Source organism: Hippocampus bargibanti, linkage group LG02, assembly GCF_051943395.1.
Source record: "Hippocampus bargibanti isolate YZ-2025 linkage group LG02, ASM5194339v1, whole genome shotgun sequence".
Lineage (NCBI taxonomy): Eukaryota > Metazoa > Chordata > Actinopteri > Syngnathiformes > Syngnathidae > Hippocampus > Hippocampus bargibanti.
This window is the reverse complement of record NC_142735.1, coordinates 9,967,469-9,989,378: the sequence shown is the minus strand read 5'-3', so window position 1 is coordinate 9,989,378 and position 21,910 is coordinate 9,967,469. Positions and strand designations below refer to the sequence as shown.

Here is a 21,910-nt window from a genome sequence, read left to right as displayed (position 1 = left end):
TGGAGGAGGAAATGGAAATAGATTAAAATAACATATGCACTGTGATTTATCAAGATTGCGTCTGTTTTTAATAAGTTTTCATTGAAGGGGCAAAGTTAAAGAAATCAATATTTATTGAAAAATGGAATCACTTTCAACATTCAAAACACATTATTACATAACGAAATATTCAAGCTCAATAATACCTACTTGTGTTAAATTCCGCCAAATCATAGATGGTTTGTCCTGACTGCGCGCTCAACAAACTCTCCAGTGACGCCCTCGCCTTCATGCGCAGACAGTACACGTGTACCGTCGCCGAGCACACAGACGTAGGCTACCTGCAGTTGAAATTTGCATACTCGGCACGGCAGCCAATCAGAAGCCTGCTTCTCTCTTCCGGACTTTCGCAAGCGTTATAAAGTCGTGCAATTGCATGTCATTTTCCAAAATAGATGCACAGAACCTCAGCCCAGAAGAAAGATTCAAAAGAAGCTAACAACATATGTGACGCTACAAAACGTAAATTTACATTAAACCGTGACTGTAAAGTGTACGTGAGACTTATGAAAGGGCTTAGTGGTTCGTAGGAAGCAATGCAAACGTTGCATTGTGCTCCACAATGACAATCGACTACTGCAGCAAAATTTACGGCCATGCACATTTACTGTAAATTAAGCACGGTAGCATTTGTAGTAGGTACATTCTTGATTTTAAAAAAACTTTATTTTGTGACAATGTTTTTAATGTGATTTGTTGTTTCTTTGTTTTGTAAGTTGTGAAAAATGGGGCAGGCAACTTTTTACTTACCTGCCCTGTTGTCTGCTAACTTTTTGTCATGAGAGACACTGTTTTTACTATACTTTGGGCACGTTCGGCGGGCCGGATTAAAAAGCCTAACGGGCCTTATGTGGCCCGCGGGCCGTAGTTTGCCCATGTCTGGTCTAGGTTTTGTCCCCGGGAAGGATGTGAGGGCCTGTTTCTCCATCTCTTTCATGTAAAGATTAGCCACTATGGGTGAAACTGGTGAGCCCATAGCACAACCATGAATTTGTTTATAAAATTTTTCCCGAAATTGAAAATACGTAGTATTAAGGCAGATTTCTAATAATTGGCAGATGTGATCCGGTTTAAGTTTGGTTCTTTCATGCAGAGAAACATCCGCCAGCAGCCTCGTCCTCACCACTGAGACTGCTGCTGGGGTTGGGACAGATGTAAAGAGAGAAGTCACATCGTATGATGCCAAAGTTTCCTCAGGTTCCAATATGATATTGGAACATATGATGCCAAAGTTTCCTCAGGTTCCAATATGATATTGGATCAGACGGAAGGCACAAAACTGGAAAACAAACAATGTGTACTCTGTCTGCACATGTCAGATTAAAACTCTCTGAATTAAGTTTTTCGAAACACACCATCAACAACGGTTTTTATTTGTAACATTAATGCTGTAAGAAGGGTGCAAAAGGCCGGGCAAACTGTACAATAAACAGGTTAGAATAATTACAAAAAAATAACAGAAGGAGAAGCAAATGTGGACAGCCGTTCAGGGATGACAAGTTGCACTGCGAAAATAACATGGTGACTTGTCTGTGCATTTGTAATCTATAAAACATCACCAAACATAGTGTGATATACATAACCAGCTTTTAGATGCAAAAATAACTGATGATACAAAAATCAAAGCGTCAAACTAAAATTGGAAGCAGTATATTTATATTTGTGTGTTTAACTGTATGGACTACATGTTCCTTCAAAATAACTAATTTGGCTCTTCAGCAAAACAGACCCGCTATAAAATTATACCACACCCACTCATGAACAAATTTTAATTGAATAAAGCAGGACAGAATAATACCAGAAACACGTTAGTGGAAAATTTTGTGTAATTGTGTATTCTTAATAAATCTCGACTATGTACATGAAAACAATATTTATTACAATACATTTTATTTACAGTTTGATAGAGCCTGAAAGATATCCCTCTCCTTGTTGTCTATCATAGGTAAGCTTAAAAATGAGATGACTGTATTTTCTCTCTTTACATGTGAACGAAACTTTGAAAAAAAAGTGTGTGTTTGCTGTCTGTCATATCCGTACGGAGGGAAGGTCTTTTGAAGTTTGCGTTCAGGTCATGAACAATTTACTCATTTTTAGGTGATACAGACAGTTCAATTTTTGGGAACTTCAAAGCACCCTTTGACCCACTATCACTGCTGGACGATGAGGACAATCTTGATTTTGGGGTGGCCAATGACACACCTGCACTACCCTCCACTGCTGCTTCGCTGCCTTCACCATATGTCACTTCATACGAGCCCTTTGACTTGGAACCAAAACCTCCAAAGGTGCCAAACTTCAACTTGCCCTTCTTTCCTTTTACCTTTGGTCCACTGAGATCTAATGAAATATCACTGCTCTCTGCCTCAAGGTGTCCTGAAGGGGAAACAACTGCAAGCCCACCCTCGTCGCTCAAAGAAGATTGATGTCTTGACTTCTTGAAAAGATCCAGTGAAGCTGACTTGCTTTTGGGTGACACGGTCAGTCCAGCATCACCTTCAAATTGTAATTTTCCTTCTCCACTATGTACACTGAAATCTTTCGCGACTGCTCCTGTTCCACTGGTACTCAGTTCAACCTCTGTTCCCCGAAGGTCCCCTGAACTCCTGCCCTTTGCTTTTGATTTGCCAAAAAAATTTGGTATCTTCACCTTTGTCTTTCCCTCACCGTGCCTTATTTCTGGATTGGAAACGGCAATATCCGCTGAGCAGTGAAGCTCTCTACTACCTGCAATTGTTGTTGCAACCTTTCCATCGCCATCTTGGCCCACAATCTCCGGCATCGTAAAACCAAATTTGGGTATCTTGAGCTTGGGAAATGTCACTGTACCTTCAGGATACTGAAGGCCTCTAAAAATGCCGCCTGCCGGAGAAATGACAATATCTGATATTTTGATCCAGGGAGTCTTTAGTTTCACATCTAAACCTTCGTGACTAACATTTGGACTGCTGGTAACAGAACCCTGCAACTCTGCAGAGGGGGATTTCAACTCCTCTGAGAAAAATCCATCATCTTTGATATTGTGAGATTTTATATCAAGTTCTACATCAGGAAATTGAAGTTTACCAAAAATTGGCTTTTTCACTTTTGATCTTTGGACATTAATATTAGATGATCCTGCTGTTACATCAACAGTTGGTGTCTCTGTGTCAAAGTCTGATTTCTTTGCCTTTCCTGTGACTTTTGGAAGTTTGAATTTACCCTTTTTCCCCTTTATGTTGACATCTATATCTGCATATGACAAATCACCTTTCAAGTTTGAACTTTCATATTCCCCTTTTGGACCCTTAATTTTTGGATCACTGAGGGTAAATCCTGGTGCTTTGATTTCTCCATCAAAATTGTATCCTGACATATGTATGTCACCTTTTGAGTCAGAACTTCGCACATTTAAATCAACTTTTGCCATGGAGATGTTTGGCCCAGAGATTTTTGGCATCTTTAACTTTGGTCCCATAATCTTACCACTGGGACTATCAATGTCAACGTCTGGTCCTTCAACACTGAATTTTGGGCCTTTAATGTCAGCTTTTGGGCCTTGAAAGGCAACCTCTGGGGCTTTAACTTTAATATTACCTTTGGGAATATTAGCATCAATGTCAGGGCCCTCCATTTTTGGACCTTTGAAGCCAAACTGTGGCATTTTTAATCGAGGAATTTCAAATCCACCCATCATGTCAAGATTTGAATCATTGATATCGATTGCTGGTGCTTTGATCCCTCCTTCAAAATTAGGTACTGATAAATCTACATCGCCTTTGACTTTTGGACCTTTCAAATTGAACTCAGGCATGGAAATGTGTGATCCAGAGATTTTTGGTTCTGCACTTGGAAAAGTTGTTCCCTGAATGTTAAAATTAGTTTTGGGTAGATTTATTTCAATCTCTGATCCGTGGAGTTCAACCTCTGGGACTTTGGCATCAATATTGGCCTTGGGAAGTTTTATGTCAATGTCAGAGCCCTCTAGGTTTGTACCTTTAATGCCAAATCCTGGCATTTTGATTTTTGGCTTTTCAAATCCAATCTTGGGTCCCTTAATGTCAACTTTTGGGGCTTTGATGTCAATTTCTGGTGCACTAATGTCTCCCTCAATATTTGGTACTGATACATTCAAATCACCTTCGACTGTAGGACCTTTTAGGTTGAAATCCGCACTCGGCATGTTGATATTGGAACCTGAAATTTTTGGCAACTTCAATTTAGGTCCCTTGTCCAGAGCCGGACCTTCAAATCCGAGTTTTGGACCCTTAATATCAAGTTCGGCTTTGGGAAGATTTACTTCCACTGCTGGCCTGTGGAGTTCAACCTTAGGGACATTTACGTCAAAATTGGTCTTGGGAATTTTTATGTCAATGTCAGGACCCTCCACGTTTGGAACTTTAATACCAAACCCTGGCATTTTGATTTTGGGCATTTGAAATCCAGTCTTAGGGTCATCAACATCAACATCCAGTCCTTCTACATCGAGTTTGGATCTTCTTATTGCCACATTAGCTTTGGGTAGACTCAAGTCAAAATCCGACCCTTGAACATCAACTTCAGGAACGTTGCTGTCAATGTTTGGCCCCTGAAATTTCGGACCTTTTACATCTACATTTGGTACTTTTATATCCAAGTCGGCTTTTGGAAGTGACATATCTGTGTCAAATTTGACTTTTGAACTTTCCAAATTAAAATCTACGTCAGGAAGAGAAAATGTAGTTTCTGCGAGTGATGGCATTTTGTGCTTTGTTCCTTTGATTTTTACATTAGTATCCACACCTTTTACTTCTGGTCCTCCAATGTCAACATCTGGAAAATGTATTTCTCCACTGCCTCGAGTCAGATTAAGATCAGCTCCTGGAATTTCAACCTTGGGAACCTTAAAACCAAATTTTGGTATCTTAAATTTGTGACCTTTTATTTTTGGGCCTGTTATGTCCATGTCTACATCGACCCCTTCAATACTAACAGTCTTTCCTTTGATGGTGATATTTTCTTGTGTCTGTTTCACATCAATTTCCGGGCTCTTTATCTTTGGCCCTCTGAAACCGAACTTTGGCATTTTAAATTTAGATTTCTTCATGCTGAATCCTGGTCCATCAAGATCTTCCACATCAAGGTCACCTTTTGGCAAATGAATGTTGCCTTCACCATCACCTTGAAAACTGGGGAGGCTGATGTCAATGTCAGGAACCTCGACATGATGACCAAATTCTGGCATAGTTAATGCTGGTCGTTCAATTCCACTCTTTGGCACCTGGATTTTGATTTTGGAACCTTTAATTTCCATTTCTGGTGGATTTATATCCCCCTCAATGTTGGGTAATGTTACATCAACATCACTTTTAAGGTTAGGGCCTTTAAGATGTAAATCCAGATTTGGCATAGTCACGTTTGGTCCTGAAAGTTTTGGCATCTTGAATTTCGGTCCTTTGATCTTTGCACTCGGGCTGTCAATGTCAACATCTGGGCTTTCAATATCACCCTTAATGTCCAAGTCAACATTGGGAACACTGACTTCAATGTCTGGAGCTGGAATATCAATCCCAGAAACCTGAAAATCACCTTCACCCTTTGGGGCTTTGAACCCAAAATTTGGCATTTTCATTTTAGGCATTTCAAATCCAGGCCCTTTAACAGCAACATTTGAGCCTTTAATGTCCATTTCCGGTCCTTGAATATCTCCCTTGATATTTGGAATAGAAACATCAGCATCACCTTTAAATTCAGGGCCTTTTACATTAAGAGCCAGATTTGGCATTGTGATGTTCGGTCCTGAGATTTTGGGCATTTTAAATTTAGGTCCCCTGATTTTCCAACCCGGATTGTCAATGTCAACATCTGGCGTTTCAAAATCTAAATCAAGACCCTTGATGTCTAGATCAGTTTTGGGGAGACTTGCATCAATCTTAGGGACCTCGACATCAACATTGGCCTTTGGAAAGTTGATATCAATGTCAGGAGCATCTAGTTTTGGGCCTTTAAAACCTGGCATTTTGATTTTGGGCATTTCAAACCCAGATTTGGGGCCCTTAATTTCCATTTTGGGGCCTTTCAGGTCCATTTCTGGCATATTAATATTTCCCTCAATGTTTGGAACTGAAACATCAACATCACCTTTGACTTTAGGACCTTTTAGATTGAAATCCAAACTCGGCATGTTAAGGTTTGGGCCTGAGATTTTTGGCATTTTCATGTTTGGTCCCTTGATCTTCCATGCTGGACTGTCAATGTCAACATCTGGTACTACTACGTTAACATCTGGGCCCTTGATGTCCACGTCTGTTTTTGGGAGATTGACATCCACATCAGGGACTTTTACATTAATATTGGCCTTGGGAAGGTTGATATCAATATCAGGGCTGTCCAGGTTTGCACCAGTAAGGCCGAAACCTGGCATTTTTATTTTGGGCATTTCAATTCCAGTTTTGGGGCCCGTGATGTCCATTTTTGGACCTTTGAAGTCCATATCCGGCACTTTAATATTTCCTTCGATATTTGGTACAGAAACATCAAGATCACCTTTCAGTTTAGGGCCTTTGATGTGGAAATCTACATCAGGCATGGAGATGCTTGGTCCGGAAATTTTGGGCATCTGGAATTTAGGTCCTTTGATTTTACCAATGGGACTGTCAATATCAACATCTGGTGCGTGGATGTCCAAATCTGCACTTTTAATTTTCAAATCGGCTTTCGGAAGACTGACACTCACTTTAGGCCCTTGAGTGTCGACCCCCGGAGCCTTCATGTCAATATTACCTAAAGGGGGTTTGATGTCAATGTCAGGACCTTCCAGTTTTTTACCTTTGAAGCCAAAGTCCGGAATTTTAAATTTCGGTAATCCAAAACTACCCTTTGAGCCCTTAATGTCAACCTTGGGACCTTTAATATCAATTTCTGGAGTTTTTATTTCTCCCTCAATATTTGGTAGTGATGCATCGTTTCCTTTAAGTTTAGGGCCTTTAAGGTGGAAGTCCACATCAGGCATTGAGATACCTGGCCCTGAGATCTTCGGCATCTTGAATTTTGGTCCTTTGATTTTACCACTGGGGCTGTCAATATCAAAATTGGGTCCTTCAATATCCATTTTTACATCCAAATCAGCTTTTGGAAGACTAACATCAACCTTCGGCCCTTGGAGTTCAACTTCAGGGCCTTTGATGTCAATATTGGCTTTAGGAAAGTTAAGGTCAATATCCGGGCCCTCTATGTTAGGACCTTTGAAGCCAAATCCTGGCATTTTAATTTTTGGCATTCCAAATCCAATTTTGGGGCCCTTAACGTCAACTTGTGGGCCTGGGAAATCCATTTCCGGCACTTTAATATCTCCCTCGATATTTGGTACTGATAGATCAACATCACCTTTTAGTTTAGGACCTTTGAGACTGAAATCCAAATGTGGCATGTTTATATTTGGACCCGAGATGTTTGGCATCTTCATTTTTGGTGCCTTAATCTTCCATCCTGGACTGCCTATGTCAACATCAGGTATTTCAACGTCAAGATCTGGACCTTTGATGTCCACATCAGTTTTGGGGAGACTGACATCAACATCTGGGAGTTTGACATCAATATTGGTCTTGGGAAGGTTTATGTCAATGTCAGGCCCCTCCAGTTTTGGACCTTTAAAGCTGAATTCTGGCATTTTGATTTTCGGCATTTCGATTCCAGTTTGGGGGCCCTTAATGTCAAGTTTTGTGCCTTTGATGTCCACGTCTGGTCCTTTGATATCTCCTTGTATATTTGGCACTGTAACATCAACATCACCTTTGATCTTAGGTCCTTTGAGATTGAAATCCAAATGTGGCATGTTTATGTTTGGACCGGAGATGGTTGGCATCTTTATTTTTGGTGCCTTAATCTTCCATCCTGGACTGCCTATGTCAACATCGGGTATTTCAACGTCAAGATCTGGACCTTTGATGTCCACATCAGTTTTGGGGAGACTGACATCAACATCTGGGACTTTGACGTCAATATTGGCCCTGGGAATGTTAACGTCTATGTCAGGGCCCTCTAGTTTTGGACTTTTAAATCCGAATCCTGGCATTTTGATTTTGGGCATTTCAAATCCAGTTTTGGGACCTTCAATGTCAAGTTTTGGGCCTTTGATGTCCACGTCTGGTCCTTTAATATCTCCCTGTATATTTGGCACAGTAACATCAACATCACCTTTGAGCTTCGGTCCTTTAAGATTGAAATCCAAATGTGGCATGTTTATATTTGGACCTGAGATGTTTGGCATCTTTATTTTTGGTGCCTTAATCTTCCATCCTGGACTGCCTATGTCAACATCAGGTATTTCAACGTCAAGATCTGGACCTTTGATGTCCACATCAGTTTTGGGGAGAGTGACATCAACATCTGGGACTTTGACGTCAATATTGGCCCTGGGAATGTTAACGTCTATGTCAGGGCCCTCTAGTTTTGGACTTTTAAATCCGAATCCTGGCATTTTGATTTTGGGCATTTCAAATCCAGTTTTGGGACCTTTAATGTCAAGTTTTGGGCCTTTGATGTCCACGTCTGGTCCTTTAATATCTCCCTGTATATTTGGCACAGTAACATCAACATCACCTTTGAGCTTCGGTCCTTTAAGATTGAAATCCAAATGTGGCATGTTTATATTTGGACCTGAGATGTTTGGCATCTTTATTTTTGGTGCCTTAATCTTCCATCCTGGACTGCCTATGTCAACATCAGGTATTTCAACGTCAAGATCTGGACCTTTGATGTCCACATCAGTTTTGGGGAGACTGACATCAACATCTGGGAGTTTGACATCAATATTGGTCTTGGAAAGGTTTATGTCAATGTCAGGCCCCTCCAGTTTTGGACCTTTCGAGCTGAATTCTGGCATTTTAATTTTCGGCATTTCGATTCCAGTTTGGGGGCCCTTAATGTCAAGTTTTGGGCCTTTGATGTCCACGTCTGGTCCTTTCATATCTCCTTGTATATTTGGCACTGTAACATCAACATCACCTCTGATCTTAGGTCCTTTAAGATTGAAATCCAAATGTGGCATGTTTATGTTTGGACTGGAGAGGTTTGGCATCTTTATTTTTGGTGCCTTAATCTTCCATCCTGGACTGCCTATGTCAACATCAGGTATTTCAACGTCAAGATCTGGACCTTTGATGTCCACATCAGTTTTGGGGAGACTGACATCAACATCTGGGACTTTGACGTCAATATTGGCCCTGGGAATGTTAACGTCTATGTCAGGGCCCTCTAGTTTTGGACTTTTAAATCCGAATCCTGGCATTTTGATTTTGGGCATTTCAAATCCAGTTTTGGGACCTTTAATGTCAAGTTTTGGGCCTTTGATGTCCACGTCTGGTCCTTTAATATCTCCCTGTATATTTGGCACAGTAACATCAACATCACCTTTGAGCTTCGGTCCTTTAAGATTGAAATCCAAATGTGGCATGTTTATATTTGGACCTGAGATGTTTGGCATCTTTATTTTTGGTGCCTTAATCTTCCATCCTGGACTGCCTATGTCAACATCAGGTATTTCAACGTCAAGATCTGGACCTTTGATGTCCACATCAGTTTTGGGGAGACTGACATCAACATCTGGGAGTTTGACATCAATATTGGTCTTGGAAAGGTTTATGTCAATGTCAGGCCCCTCCAGTTTTGGACCTTTCGAGCTGAATTCTGGCATTTTAATTTTCGGCATTTCGATTCCAGTTTGGGGGCCCTTAATGTCAAGTTTTGGGCCTTTGATGTCCACGTCTGGTCCTTTCATATCTCCTTGTATATTTGGCACTGTAACATCAACATCACCTCTGATCTTAGGTCCTTTAAGATTGAAATCCAAATGTGGCATGTTTATGTTTGGACTGGAGAGGTTTGGCATCTTTATTTTTGGTGCCTTAATCTTCCATCCTGGACTGCCTATGTCAACATCAGGTATTTCAACGTCAAGATCTGGACCTTTGATGTCCACATCAGTTTTGGGGAGACTGACATCAACATCTGGGACTTTGACGTCAATATTGGCCCTGGGAATGTTAACGTCTATGTCAGGGCCCTCTAGTTTTGGACTTTTAAATCCGAATCCTGGCATTTTGATTTTGGGCATTTCAAATCCAGTTTTGGGACCTTTAATGTCAAGTTTTGGGCCTTTGATGTCCACGTCTGGTCCTTTAATATATCCCTGTATATTTGGCACAGTAACATCAACATCACCTTTGAGCTTCGGTCCTTTAAGATTGAAATCCAAATGTGGCATGTTTATATTTGGACCTGAGATGTTTGGCATCTTTATTTTTGGTGCCTTAATCTTCCATCCTGGACTGCCTATGTCAACATCAGGTATTTCAACGTCAAGATCTGGACCTTTGATGTCCACATCAGTTTTGGGGAGACTGACATCAACATCCGGGACTTTGACATCAATATTGGTCTTGGGAAGGTTGATGTCAATGTCAGGGCCCTCCAGTTTTGGACCTTTCAAGTTGAATTCTGGCATTTTGATTTTAGGCATTTCGATTCCAGTTTGGGGGCCCTTAATGTCAAGTTTTGGGCCTTTGATGTCCACGTCTGGTCCTTGAATATCTCCCTGTATATTTGGCACAGTAACATCAAAATCACCTTTGAGCTGTGGTCCTTTAAAATTGAAATCCAAATGGGGCATGTTTATATTTGGACCTGAGATGTTTGGCATCTTTATTTTTGGTGCCTTAATCTTCCATCCTGGACTGCCTATGTCAACATCAGGTATTTCAACGTCAAGATCTGGACCTTTGATGTCCACATCAGTTTTGGGGAGACTGACATCAACATCTGGGTCAATATTGGCCCTGGGAATGTTAACGTCTATGTCAGGGCCCTCTAGTTTTGGACTTTTAAATCCAAATCCTGGCATTTTGATTTTGGGCATTTCAAATCCAGTTTTGGGACCTTTCATGTCAAGTTTTGGGCCTTTGATGTCCACGTCTGGTCCTTTAATATCACCCTCGATATTTGGCACAGTAACATCAACATCACCTTTAAGCTTCGGTCCTTTAAGATTGAAATCCAAATGTGGCATGTTTATATTTGGACCTGAGATGTTTGGCATCCTTATTTTTGGTGCCTTAATCTTCCATCCTGGACTGCCTATGTCAACATCAGGTATTTCAACGTCAAGATCTGGACCTTTGATGTCCACATCAGTTTTGGGGAGACTGACATCAACATCTGGGACTTTGACATCAATATTGGCCTTTGGAAGGTTGATGTCAATGTCAGGGCCCTCCAGTTTTGGACCTTTCAAGTTGAATTCTGGCATTTTGATTTTAGGCATTTCGATTCCAGTTTGGGGGCCCTTAATCTCAAGTTTTGGGCCTTTGATGTCCACGTCTGGTCCTTGAATATCTCCCTGTATATTTGGCACAGTAACATCAACATCACCTTTGAGCTTCGGTCCTTTAAGATTGAAATCCAAATGTGGCATGTTTATATTTGGACCTGAAATGTTTGGCATCTTTATTTTTGGTGCTTTAATCTTCCATCCTGGACTGCCTATGTCAACACCAGGTATTTCAACGTCAAGATCTGGACCTTTGATGTCCACATCAGTTTTGGGGAGACTGACATCAACATCTGGGACTTTGACGTCAATATTGGCCGTGGGAAGGTTAACGTCTATGTCAGGGCCCTCTAGTTTTGGACTTTTAAATCCAAATCCTGGCATTTTGATTTTGGGCATTTCAAATCCAGTTTTGGGACCTTTAATGTCAAGTTTGGGGCCTTTGATGTCTACATCTGGTCCTTTAAAATCTCCCTCGATATTTGGTACTGAAACATCAACATCACCTTTGAGTTTAGGACTCTTCAGGTGGAAATCCACATCAGGCATTGAGATGCGAGGCAATTTGAATTTTGGTCCTTTGATTTTTCCACTTTGACTTTCTATGTCAATTTCTGGTCCTTTGACGTCAACGTTGCCAGCTGTGATATCCAAATCAGTTTTGTGGAGATCGACATTGAATTTGGGGCCTTGAAGTTCAACCCCGGGTAATTTCAAATCAATACCGGCCTTGGGAAGGTTGATGTCAATGTCGGTGCCCTTCAGTTTTGGACCTTTGATGTCGAATTCTGGCATTTTAATTTTGGGCATTTCAAATTCAGTTTTGGGACCTTTGATGTCCATTTCCGGCGCATTAATATCTCCCTCGACATTTGGTACTGAGAGATCTACATCACCTTTGACTTTCGGACCTTTGAGACTGAAATCCAAATGTGGCATGTTTATATTTGGACCTGAGATGTTTGGCATCTTCATTTTTGGTGTTTTGATCTTCCACCCTGGACTGCCAATGTCAACATCTGGTATTTCAAGATCTGGACCCTTGATGTCCACATCAGTTTTGGGGAGATTGATATTAACGGCAGGGACTTTAACATCAATATTGGCCTTGGTAAGGTTGATGTCGATGTCAGGGCCCCCAGGTTTTGGACCTTTGAAGTTGAATCCTGGCATTTTGATTTTGGGCATTTCAAATCCAGTTTTGGGGCCTTTAACGTCAATTTTTGGACCTTTGATGTCCAATCCTGGCACTTGAACATCTCCCTCTACATTTGGTGCAGACACATCAACATCACCTTTGAGTTTAGGACCTTTGAGACTGAAATCCAAATGTGGCATGTTGATATTTGGACCTGATATGTTTGGCATCTTCATTTTTGGTGCCTTGATCTTCCAACCTGGACTGCCAATGTCAACATCTGGTACTTCAACGTCAAGATCTGGACCCTTGATGTCCACATCCGTTTTGGGGACATTGATGTCAACGGCAGAGACTTTGAGGTCGATATTGGCCTTGGGAAGGTTGATGTCTACATCGGGGCCCTCAAGTTTTGGACCTTTGAAACTGAATCCTGGCATTTTGATTTTGGGCATTTCAAATCCAGTGTTAGGGCCCTTAATGTCAACTTTTGGGCCTTTGATTTCCATTTCTGGAACTTTAATATCTCCCTCGATATTTGGTACTGACACATCAACATCACCTTTGAGTTTAGGACCTTTGAGACTGAAATCCAAATCTGGCATGTTTATGTTTGGACCTGATATGTTTGGCATCTTCATTTTTGGTGCCTTGATCTTCCATCCTGGACTGCTAATGTCAACATCGGGTACTTCAATGTCGAGATCTGGACTTTTGATGTCCATATCCGTTTTGGGAAGACTGACATCAACATCTGGTACTTTGATGTCAATATTGGCCTTGGGAAGGTTGATGTCTACATCGGAGCCCTCAAGTTTTGGACCTTTGAAACTGAATCCTGGCATTTTGATTTTGGGCATTTCAAATCCAGTGTTAGGGCCCTTAATGTCAACTTTTGGGCCTTTGATTTCCATTTCTGGAACTTTAATATCTCCCTCGATATTTGGTACTGACACATCAACATCACCTTTGAGTTTAGGACCTTTGAGACTGAAATCCAAATGTGGCATGTTTATGTTTGGACCTGATATGTTTGGCATCTTCATTTTTGGTGCCTTGATCTTCCAACCTGGACTGCCAATGTCAACATCTGGTACTTCAACGTCAAGATCTGGACTCTTGATGTCCACATCCGTTTTGGGGACATTGATGTCAACGGTAGGGACTTTGAGGTCAATATTGGCCTTGGGAAGGTTGATGTCTACATCGGAGCCCTCAAGTTTTGGACCTTTGAAACTGAATCCTGGCATTTTGATTTTGGGCATTTCAAATCCAGTGTTAGGGCCCTTAATGTCAACTTTTGGGCCTTTGATTTCCATTTCTGGAACTTTAATATCTCCCTCGATATTTGGTACTGACACATCAACATCACCTTTCAGTTTAGGACCTTTGAGACTGAAATCCAAATCTGGCATGTTTATGTTTGGACCTGATATGTTTGGCATCTTCATTTTTGGTGCCTTAATCTTCCACCCTGCACTGCCAATGTTAACATCTGGTACTTCAACATCAAGATCTGGACCCTTGATATCAACATCTGTTTTGGGTAGACTGATATCAATATCAGGGACTTTCACATCCATATTGGCCTTAGGAAGGTTGATGTCAATATCAGGGCCCTCCAGTTTTGGGCCTTTGAAGCCAAATTCTGGCATTTTTATTTTGGGCATTTCAAATCCAGTTTTGGGGCCTTTAACGTCAACTTTTGGACCTTTGATATCCATTCCTGGCACTTGAATATCTCCCTCTACATTTGGTGCTGACACATCAACATCACTTTTCAGTTTAGGGCCTTTGAGACTGAAATCCAAATCTGGCATGTTTATGTTTGGACCTGATATATTTGGCATCTTCATTTTTGGTGCCCTGATCTTCCACCCTGGATTACCAATGTCAACATCTGGTATTTCAAAATCAAGATCTGGACCCTTGATATCAACATCTGTTTTGGGTAGACTGATATCAACATCAGGTGCTTTGACATCAATATTGGCCCTGGGAAAATTGATGTCAATATCAGGGCTCTCTAGTTTTGGACCTTTGAAGCCAAATTCAGGCATTTTGATTTTGGGCATTTCAAATCCAGTTTTGGGGCCTTTAACATCAACTTTTGGACCTTTGATGTCCATTCCTGGCACTTGAATATCTCCCTCTACATTTGGTGTTGACACATCAATATCACCTTTAAATGTTGGACCTTTCAGATTAAAATCCACGTCAGGCATAGAAATGCTCGGCAATTTGAATTTTGGTCCTTTCATCTTTCCACTTGGACTGTCGATATCAAGTTCTGGTCCTCTGATGTCAATGTTCACATCTTTGAAATCTAAATCAGTTTTAGGGAGATTTACATCAACTTCAGGTAATTTGACATCAATATTGGCCTTGGGAAGGTTGATGTCAACATCAGGACCCTCCAATTTTGGACCTTTGAAGCCAAATTTTGGCATACTGATTTTTGGTATTTCAAATCCAGTCTTGGGCGTCTTAATGTCAACTTTGGGGCCTTTGATGTCCATGCCTGGTCCTTTAATATCTCCCTCGATATTTGGTACTGAAACATCAACATCACCTTTGAGTTTCGGACCTTTGAGATGGAAATCGACATCAGGCATGGAGATGTTCGGTATTTTGAATTTTGATCCTTTGATTTTTCCACGTGCACCGTCAATGTCAAGTTCTGGTCCTTTGATGCCAATGGTCACATCTTTTACATCCAAATCAGTTTTCGGGAGATTTACTTCACTTTCCGGGCCTTTTAGTTCAACCTCAGGAATTTTGACATCAATATCGGCCTTGGGGAGGTTAATGTCAACATCAGGGCCCTCCAGTTTTGGACCTTTAAAGCCAAATTTTGGCATACTGAATTTTGGTATTTCAAATCCAGTCTTGGGCCCTTTAATGTCAACTTTTGGAGCTTTGATGTCAAGTTCTGGTCCTTTCATTTCTCCCTCAATATTTGGTACTGACACATCAATATCACCTTTGACTTTTGGACCTTTTAGATTGATGTCCAAATGTGGCATGTTAATATTTGGTCCTGAGATGTTTGGCATCTTCATTTTTGGTGCCTTGATCTTCCATCCTGGACTGCCAATATCAACATCTGGTAGTTCAACATCGAAATCTGGACCCTTGATTTCCACATCAGTTTTAGGAAGACTCACATCAACCCCAGGGCCTCTGACATCAATATTGGCCTTGGGAAGGTTGATGCCGATGTCAGGGCCCTCCAGTCCTGTACCTTTCAAGCCAAATTCTGGCATTTTGATTTTGGGCATTTCAAATCCAGTTTTGGGGCCTTTAACGTCAACTTTTGGACCTTTGATGTCCATTCCTGACACTTGAATATCGCCCGCTACATTTGGTGGAGACACATCAATATCACCTTTGAATTTCGGACCTTTCAGGTTAAAATCCACGTCAGGCATGGAAATGCTCGGCAATTTGAACTTTGGTCCTTTGATCTTTCCATTTGGACTGTCAATGTCAAGTTCTGGTCCTCTGATGTCAATGTTAACATCTTTAACATCCAAATCAGTTTTGGGGAGATTTACATCAACTTCTGGGGTTTGAAGTTCAACCTTAGGCAATTTTACATCAATATCAGCTTCAGGAAGGTTAATGTCCACATCAGGACCCTCTAGTTTGGGAATTTTGAACCCAAATTTAGGCATATTGATTTTCGGCAATTCAAATCCAGTCTTGGTGCCTTTCAAGTCAACTTTTGGGCCTTTGATTTCCATTTCAGGCACTTTAATATCTCCCTCAATATTTGGTACTGCCACATCAACATCTGCTTTGACCTTTGGACCTTTGAGATTGAAATCCAAATGTGGCATGTTGATATTTGGGCCTGAGATGTTTGGCTTCTTAATTTTCGGTACCTTGATCTTCCATCCTGGACTGCCAATGTCAACATCTGGTACTTCAATGTCAAGCTCTGGACCTTTGATGTCCACATCCGTTGTGGGGAGACTGACATCAACATCTGGGACTTTGACATCAACATTGGCCTTAGGACGGTTCATGTCAATGTCAGGGCCCTCCAGTTTTGGACCTTTCAAGCTGAATTCTGGCATTTTTATTTTTGGCATTTCAAATCCAGCCTTTACACCCTTTATGTCAACTTTTGGTCCTTTTATGTCCATCTCTGGTCCTTTAATATCACCCTCGATATTTGGCACTGAGATATCAACATCACCTTTGACCTTAGGACCTTTGAGACTCAAATCCAAATGTGGCATGTTTATGTTTGGACTTGAGATGTTTGGCATCTTCATTTTTGGTGCCTTGATCTTCCATCCTGGACTGCCAATGTCAACATTGGGTACTTCAATGTCGAGATCTGGACTTTTGATGTTCACATCCGTTTTCGGAAGACCGACATCAACGTCTGGCACGTCGACGTCAATATTGGCCTTCGGAAGGTTGCCGTCAATGTCAGGGCCATCCAGTTTGGGACCTTTCAAGCTGAATTCTGGCATTTTGATTTTGGGCATTTCAAATCCAGTTTTGGGGCCCTTGATGTTAAGTTTTGGGCCTTTGATGTCCACGTCTGGTCCTTTAATATCTCCCTTGATATTTGGCACGGCCACATCAACATCACCTTTGACCTTAGGACCTTTGAGACTCAAATCCAAATGTGGCATGTTTATGGTTGGACCTGAGATGTTTGGCATCTTCATTTTTGGTGCCTTGATCTTCCATCCTGGACTGCTAATGTCAACATCGGGTACTTCAATGTCGAGATCTGGACTTTTGATGTCCACATCCGTTTTGGGAAGACTGACATCAACATCTGGTACTTTGATGTCAATATTGGCCTTGGGAAGGTTGATATCGATGTCAGGGCCATCCGGTTTTGGACCTTTCAAGCTGAATTCTGGCATTTTGACTTTGGGCATTTCAAATCCAGGTTTGGGGCCCTTGATGTTTAGTTTTGGGCCTTTAATGTCCACGTCTGGTCCTTTAATATCACCCTCGATATTTGGCACTGAGACATCAACATCACCTTTGATCTGAGGACCTTTGAGACTCAAATCCAAATGTGGCATGTTTATGTTTGGACCTGAGATGTTTGGCATCTTCATTTTTGGTGCCTTGATCTTCCATCCTGGAATGCCAATGTCAACATCGGGTACTTCAATGTCGAGATCTGGACTTTTGATGTTCACATCCGTTTTGGGAAGACTAATATCAACGTCTGGGACGTTGACGTCAATATTGGCCTTCGGAAGGTTGCCGTCGATGTCAGGGCCATCCAGTTTGGGACCTTTCAAGCTGAATTCTGGCATTTTGATTTTGGGCATTTCAAATGCAGTTTTGGGGCCCTTGATGTTAAGTTTTGGGCCTTTGATGTCCACGTCTGGTCCTTTAATATCTCCCTTGATATTTGGCGCAGAGACATCACCATCACCTTTGACCTTAGGACCTTTGAGACTCAAATCCAAATGTGGCATGTTTATGTTTGGACCTGAGATGTTTGGCATCTTCATTTTTGGTGCCTTGATCTTCCATCCTGGACTGCCAATGTCAACATCGGGTACTTCAATGTCGAGATCTGGACTTTTGATGTTCACATCCGTTTTGGGAAGACTGACATCAACGTCTGGGACGTTGACGTCAACATTGGCCTTCGGAAGGTTGACGTCGATGTCAGGGCCATCCAGTTTGGGACCTTTCAAGCTGAATTCTGGCATTTTGATTTTGGGCATTTCAAATCCAGTTTTGGGGCCCTTGATGTCATGTTTTGGGCCTTTGATGTCCATTTCCGGCACTTTAATATCTCCCTCAATATTTGGTACTGAGACATTAACATCACCTTTGACCTTAGGGCCTTTGAGACTCAAATCCAAATGTGGCATGTTTATGTTTGGACCTGAGATGTTTGGCATCTTCATTTGTGGTGCCTTGATCTTCCATCCTGGACTGCCAATATCAACATCGGGTACTTCAATGTCGAGATCTGGACCTTTGATGCCCGCATCCGTTTTGGGAAGACTGATATCAACATCTGGTACTTTGATGTCAATATTGGCCTTGGGAAGGTTGAGGTCGATGTCAGGGCCTTCCAGTTTTGGACCTTTTAAGCTGAATTCTGGCATTTTGATTTTGGGCATTTCAAATCCAGTTTTGGGCCCCTTAATGTCAAGTTTTGGGCCTTTGATTTCCATTCCTGGCACTTTAATATCTCCCTCAATATTTGGTACATAAACATCAACATCATTTTTGAGTTTTGGACCTGTGACATTAACATCTAAATTTGGCACTGTTATATTTGGTCCTTTTATTTTAGGTAACTTCAATTTCGGGCCCTTGATCTTCCAACTTGGACTGCCAATGTTAACATCTGGCACTTCTACCTCGAAATCTGGACCTTTGACATCCACATCTGTTTTGGGAATGCTGATGTCAACATCAGGGACTTTAATGTCTATTTTAGTCTTGGGGATTTCAATGTCAACATCAGGACCCTCCCATTTTGGACCTTTAAAGCCAAATTCAGGCATACTTACTTTTGGCAATTCACCTTTGGGGCCTTTAATTTCCACCTTTGGGCCTTTGATGTCCATTTCGGGCACTTTAATTTCCCCCTCAATATTTGGCACCGACACATCAACATCACCTTTGACTTGAGGACCCTTTAGATTTATATCAAAATTTGGCATGCTGATTTTTGGGATTTCAAATCCAGTCTGGGGCCCTAGAATGTCAACGTTTGGGACTTTGATGTCCATTTCCGATACTTTGATATCTCCTTTGATTTTTGGCACTGAAACATCAACATCACCTTTGAATTTAGGATCTCTTATATTGAGATTCAAATTCGACTTGGTGATATTGGGGCCTGAGATTTTAGGGATCTGAATATTTGGTCCCTTAATCTTCAAACCTGTATGACCAATGTCAACATCTGGGACGTCAACACCAAGCTCGGGACCCTTGATGTCCACATCAGTTTTGGGGAGACTAACATCAATATCTGGGACTTTGACGTCAATATTGGCTTTGGGAAGGTTTATGTCAATATCAGGGCCCTCCAGTTTTGGGCCTTTGAAGCCAAACTCTGGCATTTTAATTTTAGGCATTTCAATTCCAGCTTTGGAGCCCGTAATGTCACTTCTTGGACCTTTAATTTCCATTTCTGGGACTTTAATATCTCCTTCGACATTTGGTATTGACACATCAACACCACCTTGGAGTTTTGGACCAGCTCCATTGAACTCCAAATTTGGCATACTGATGTTTGGGCCTGAGATTTTAGGCATTTTCACTTTTGGACCCTTGATCTTTAATCCTGCACTGCCGATGTCAACATCTGGTACTTCAACATCTAAACCTGGACCCTTGATGTCTACATCGGTTTTGGGAAGTCTGATGTCAATTTGAGGGACTTTTATGTCAAATTTTGTCTTGGGATGGTTGATGTCAACATCAGGATCGTCAATTTCTGGACTTTTCAAGCCAAATTCTGGCATACTTACTTTTGGAATTTCAAATCCAGTCTTGAAGCCTTTGATGTCAACTTTTGGGCCTTTGATATCCACTTCTGGCACATTAATATTTCCCTCGATATTTGGAACTGCCACATCAATATCACCTTTGACTTGAGGACCCTTAAAATGTACATCAAAATTCGGCATGTTGACATTTGGGCCTGAAATTTTTGGCATCTTCACTTTTGGTCCCTTTATCGTCCAACCAGCTCTGCCAATGTCAACATCTGGTAATTCAACATCGAAATCTGCACTCTTGATGTCCACGTCAGTTTTGGGGAGACTCACATTAACCTTAGGGATTTTGACATCAATATCGGCCTTGGGAAGGTTAATGTCAATGCCAGGGCCCTTCACTTTTGGACTTTTAAGTTCTATCTCTGATGACTCAACATCTTTTTCAATAATCTGTGATGACAGATTAATGTCACCTTTGACTTGGGGGGCTTTCAGATTCAATTCCACATTTGGCACGGGAATGCTTGGGCCTGAAATGTCAGATTTGGGAAATGTTTTACCAATCTTTGCACCTTCTCCTTTTAGTCCTTCAATTTTTACCTCTGCACCCTCAATGACCACATCTGGTATTTTTACATTCCCATCCAATTTTGGAGTTGATATGTTCACTTTTCCTTTTATTGGTGGGCCTGCCTGACTAATCTTAATTTCATGAGTTTTTCCATCTAAATTTGAACCTTTCATTCCAGATGATGTTATATTTAATTGAGGAATTTTGAAATCCCCTTCTTTCTGCTCAAGAGTTACATCAGGGCCACGAATGTGATACTTTTTTGTTTCAATGTTGACGTTACTATTTGCAGATGGACTTTCGGCTTCTGGAAAACCTCCGCTCAATGAGATGTTTGAAATATCAATTGAGCCGGATTCCTTTGCGTGTGGGTGACTCACGGTAATTTCAGGTAACTTCACCTTTGTGCCGTCACTCTTTTGTGTTTTTTCAATGGATGTCACAAAAACCTGCTTTCCTTTTTCTGGTACAGACACACAAATTGACTTTCCATTGTCATAATCTGTTGTAAATACCTCTCTACCTCCTGTGCCTCCCATTGAAGCCTGCCAGCTACCAGTGTTTGAACCTTCCCTTAGCTTGGAAGAAACATTTCCCAAGTCAAAAACTCCTCCTTCCGCTGCCCCTGTATCTGAAGGGCTGCCATGTGAGATTCTCATTCCGAAAGAGCCATCCCCTGACTCTGGTTTTTGCCCCTTGAAATCTGGACTTGAAAGTTCAAGTTGCTCACTAATGCCACTTGGCATATCCACAGTGTAGGTGGTGATGCGGCGGGTAACAGTTGTTATTGTGCTGCCGTCGCTACTTGTGCTGCTATGCCGTTCCGTGCGTACATCGACTCCTTCGGCAAGGTCTTCAGACTTGAGCCTTGGTTTGATCTTCCTTGTATAAATCCTTTTATAGTCCTCATCATCCCCACTCTGTTCAGATAAAAATAGAAGACACAAAGCATTAGAAAACTTTTAATGTGCAGATTGTGTAGTATAGCAAAGAATGCTTTTCAAATGCTACATGTGTAAGTTTTCTTTTGCAATGCGTCAGATATATTTTTGTATATTCATTCATTCATTTTACAAACTACGTCATGCTCACTCGAGCTGTGGAGGGTGTCTTCGTGCTTTAGGCAGAGGACACTTTGAACCGGTTTCCAGCCAATTGCAGGGTACACAGAAACTAACAACCATTCGTGCTCACACTCACGCTCACAATGACATTCACACCAAGCGACAATTTGATCAGCCTGCCATGCATGTTTTTGGAATGTGGGAAGAGACTGAAGGAGCCTGACAAAACCCACGCAGGCACGGGCATGCAAACTCCACACAGGAAGGCCGCAGCTGGGATTGAACACAGTACCTGTGCACTGTAAAGTCGGTGCGCTAACCCCTTATTTTCAGATATTTTAAAATCGTTTAAACGAA

General features: G+C 41.5%; 1 protein-coding gene across 1 annotated transcript in view; it reads right to left on the bottom strand.

Annotated features, from left to right (window-relative positions):
* Positions 1–1,391: 1,391 nt before the first annotated feature.
* The window catches only part of ahnak (AHNAK nucleoprotein), a 35,758-nt gene continuing 15,239 nt past the window's right edge, over positions 1,392–21,910 (bottom strand). Inside the window, exon 6 of the mRNA XM_088988466.1 lies at positions 1,392–21,409. Within this exon, the coding sequence (XP_088844592.1) occupies positions 2,123–21,409 (19,287 nt within the window). The 3' untranslated portion in view covers positions 1,392–2,122. The remainder of the gene's footprint in view (positions 21,410–21,910) is intronic.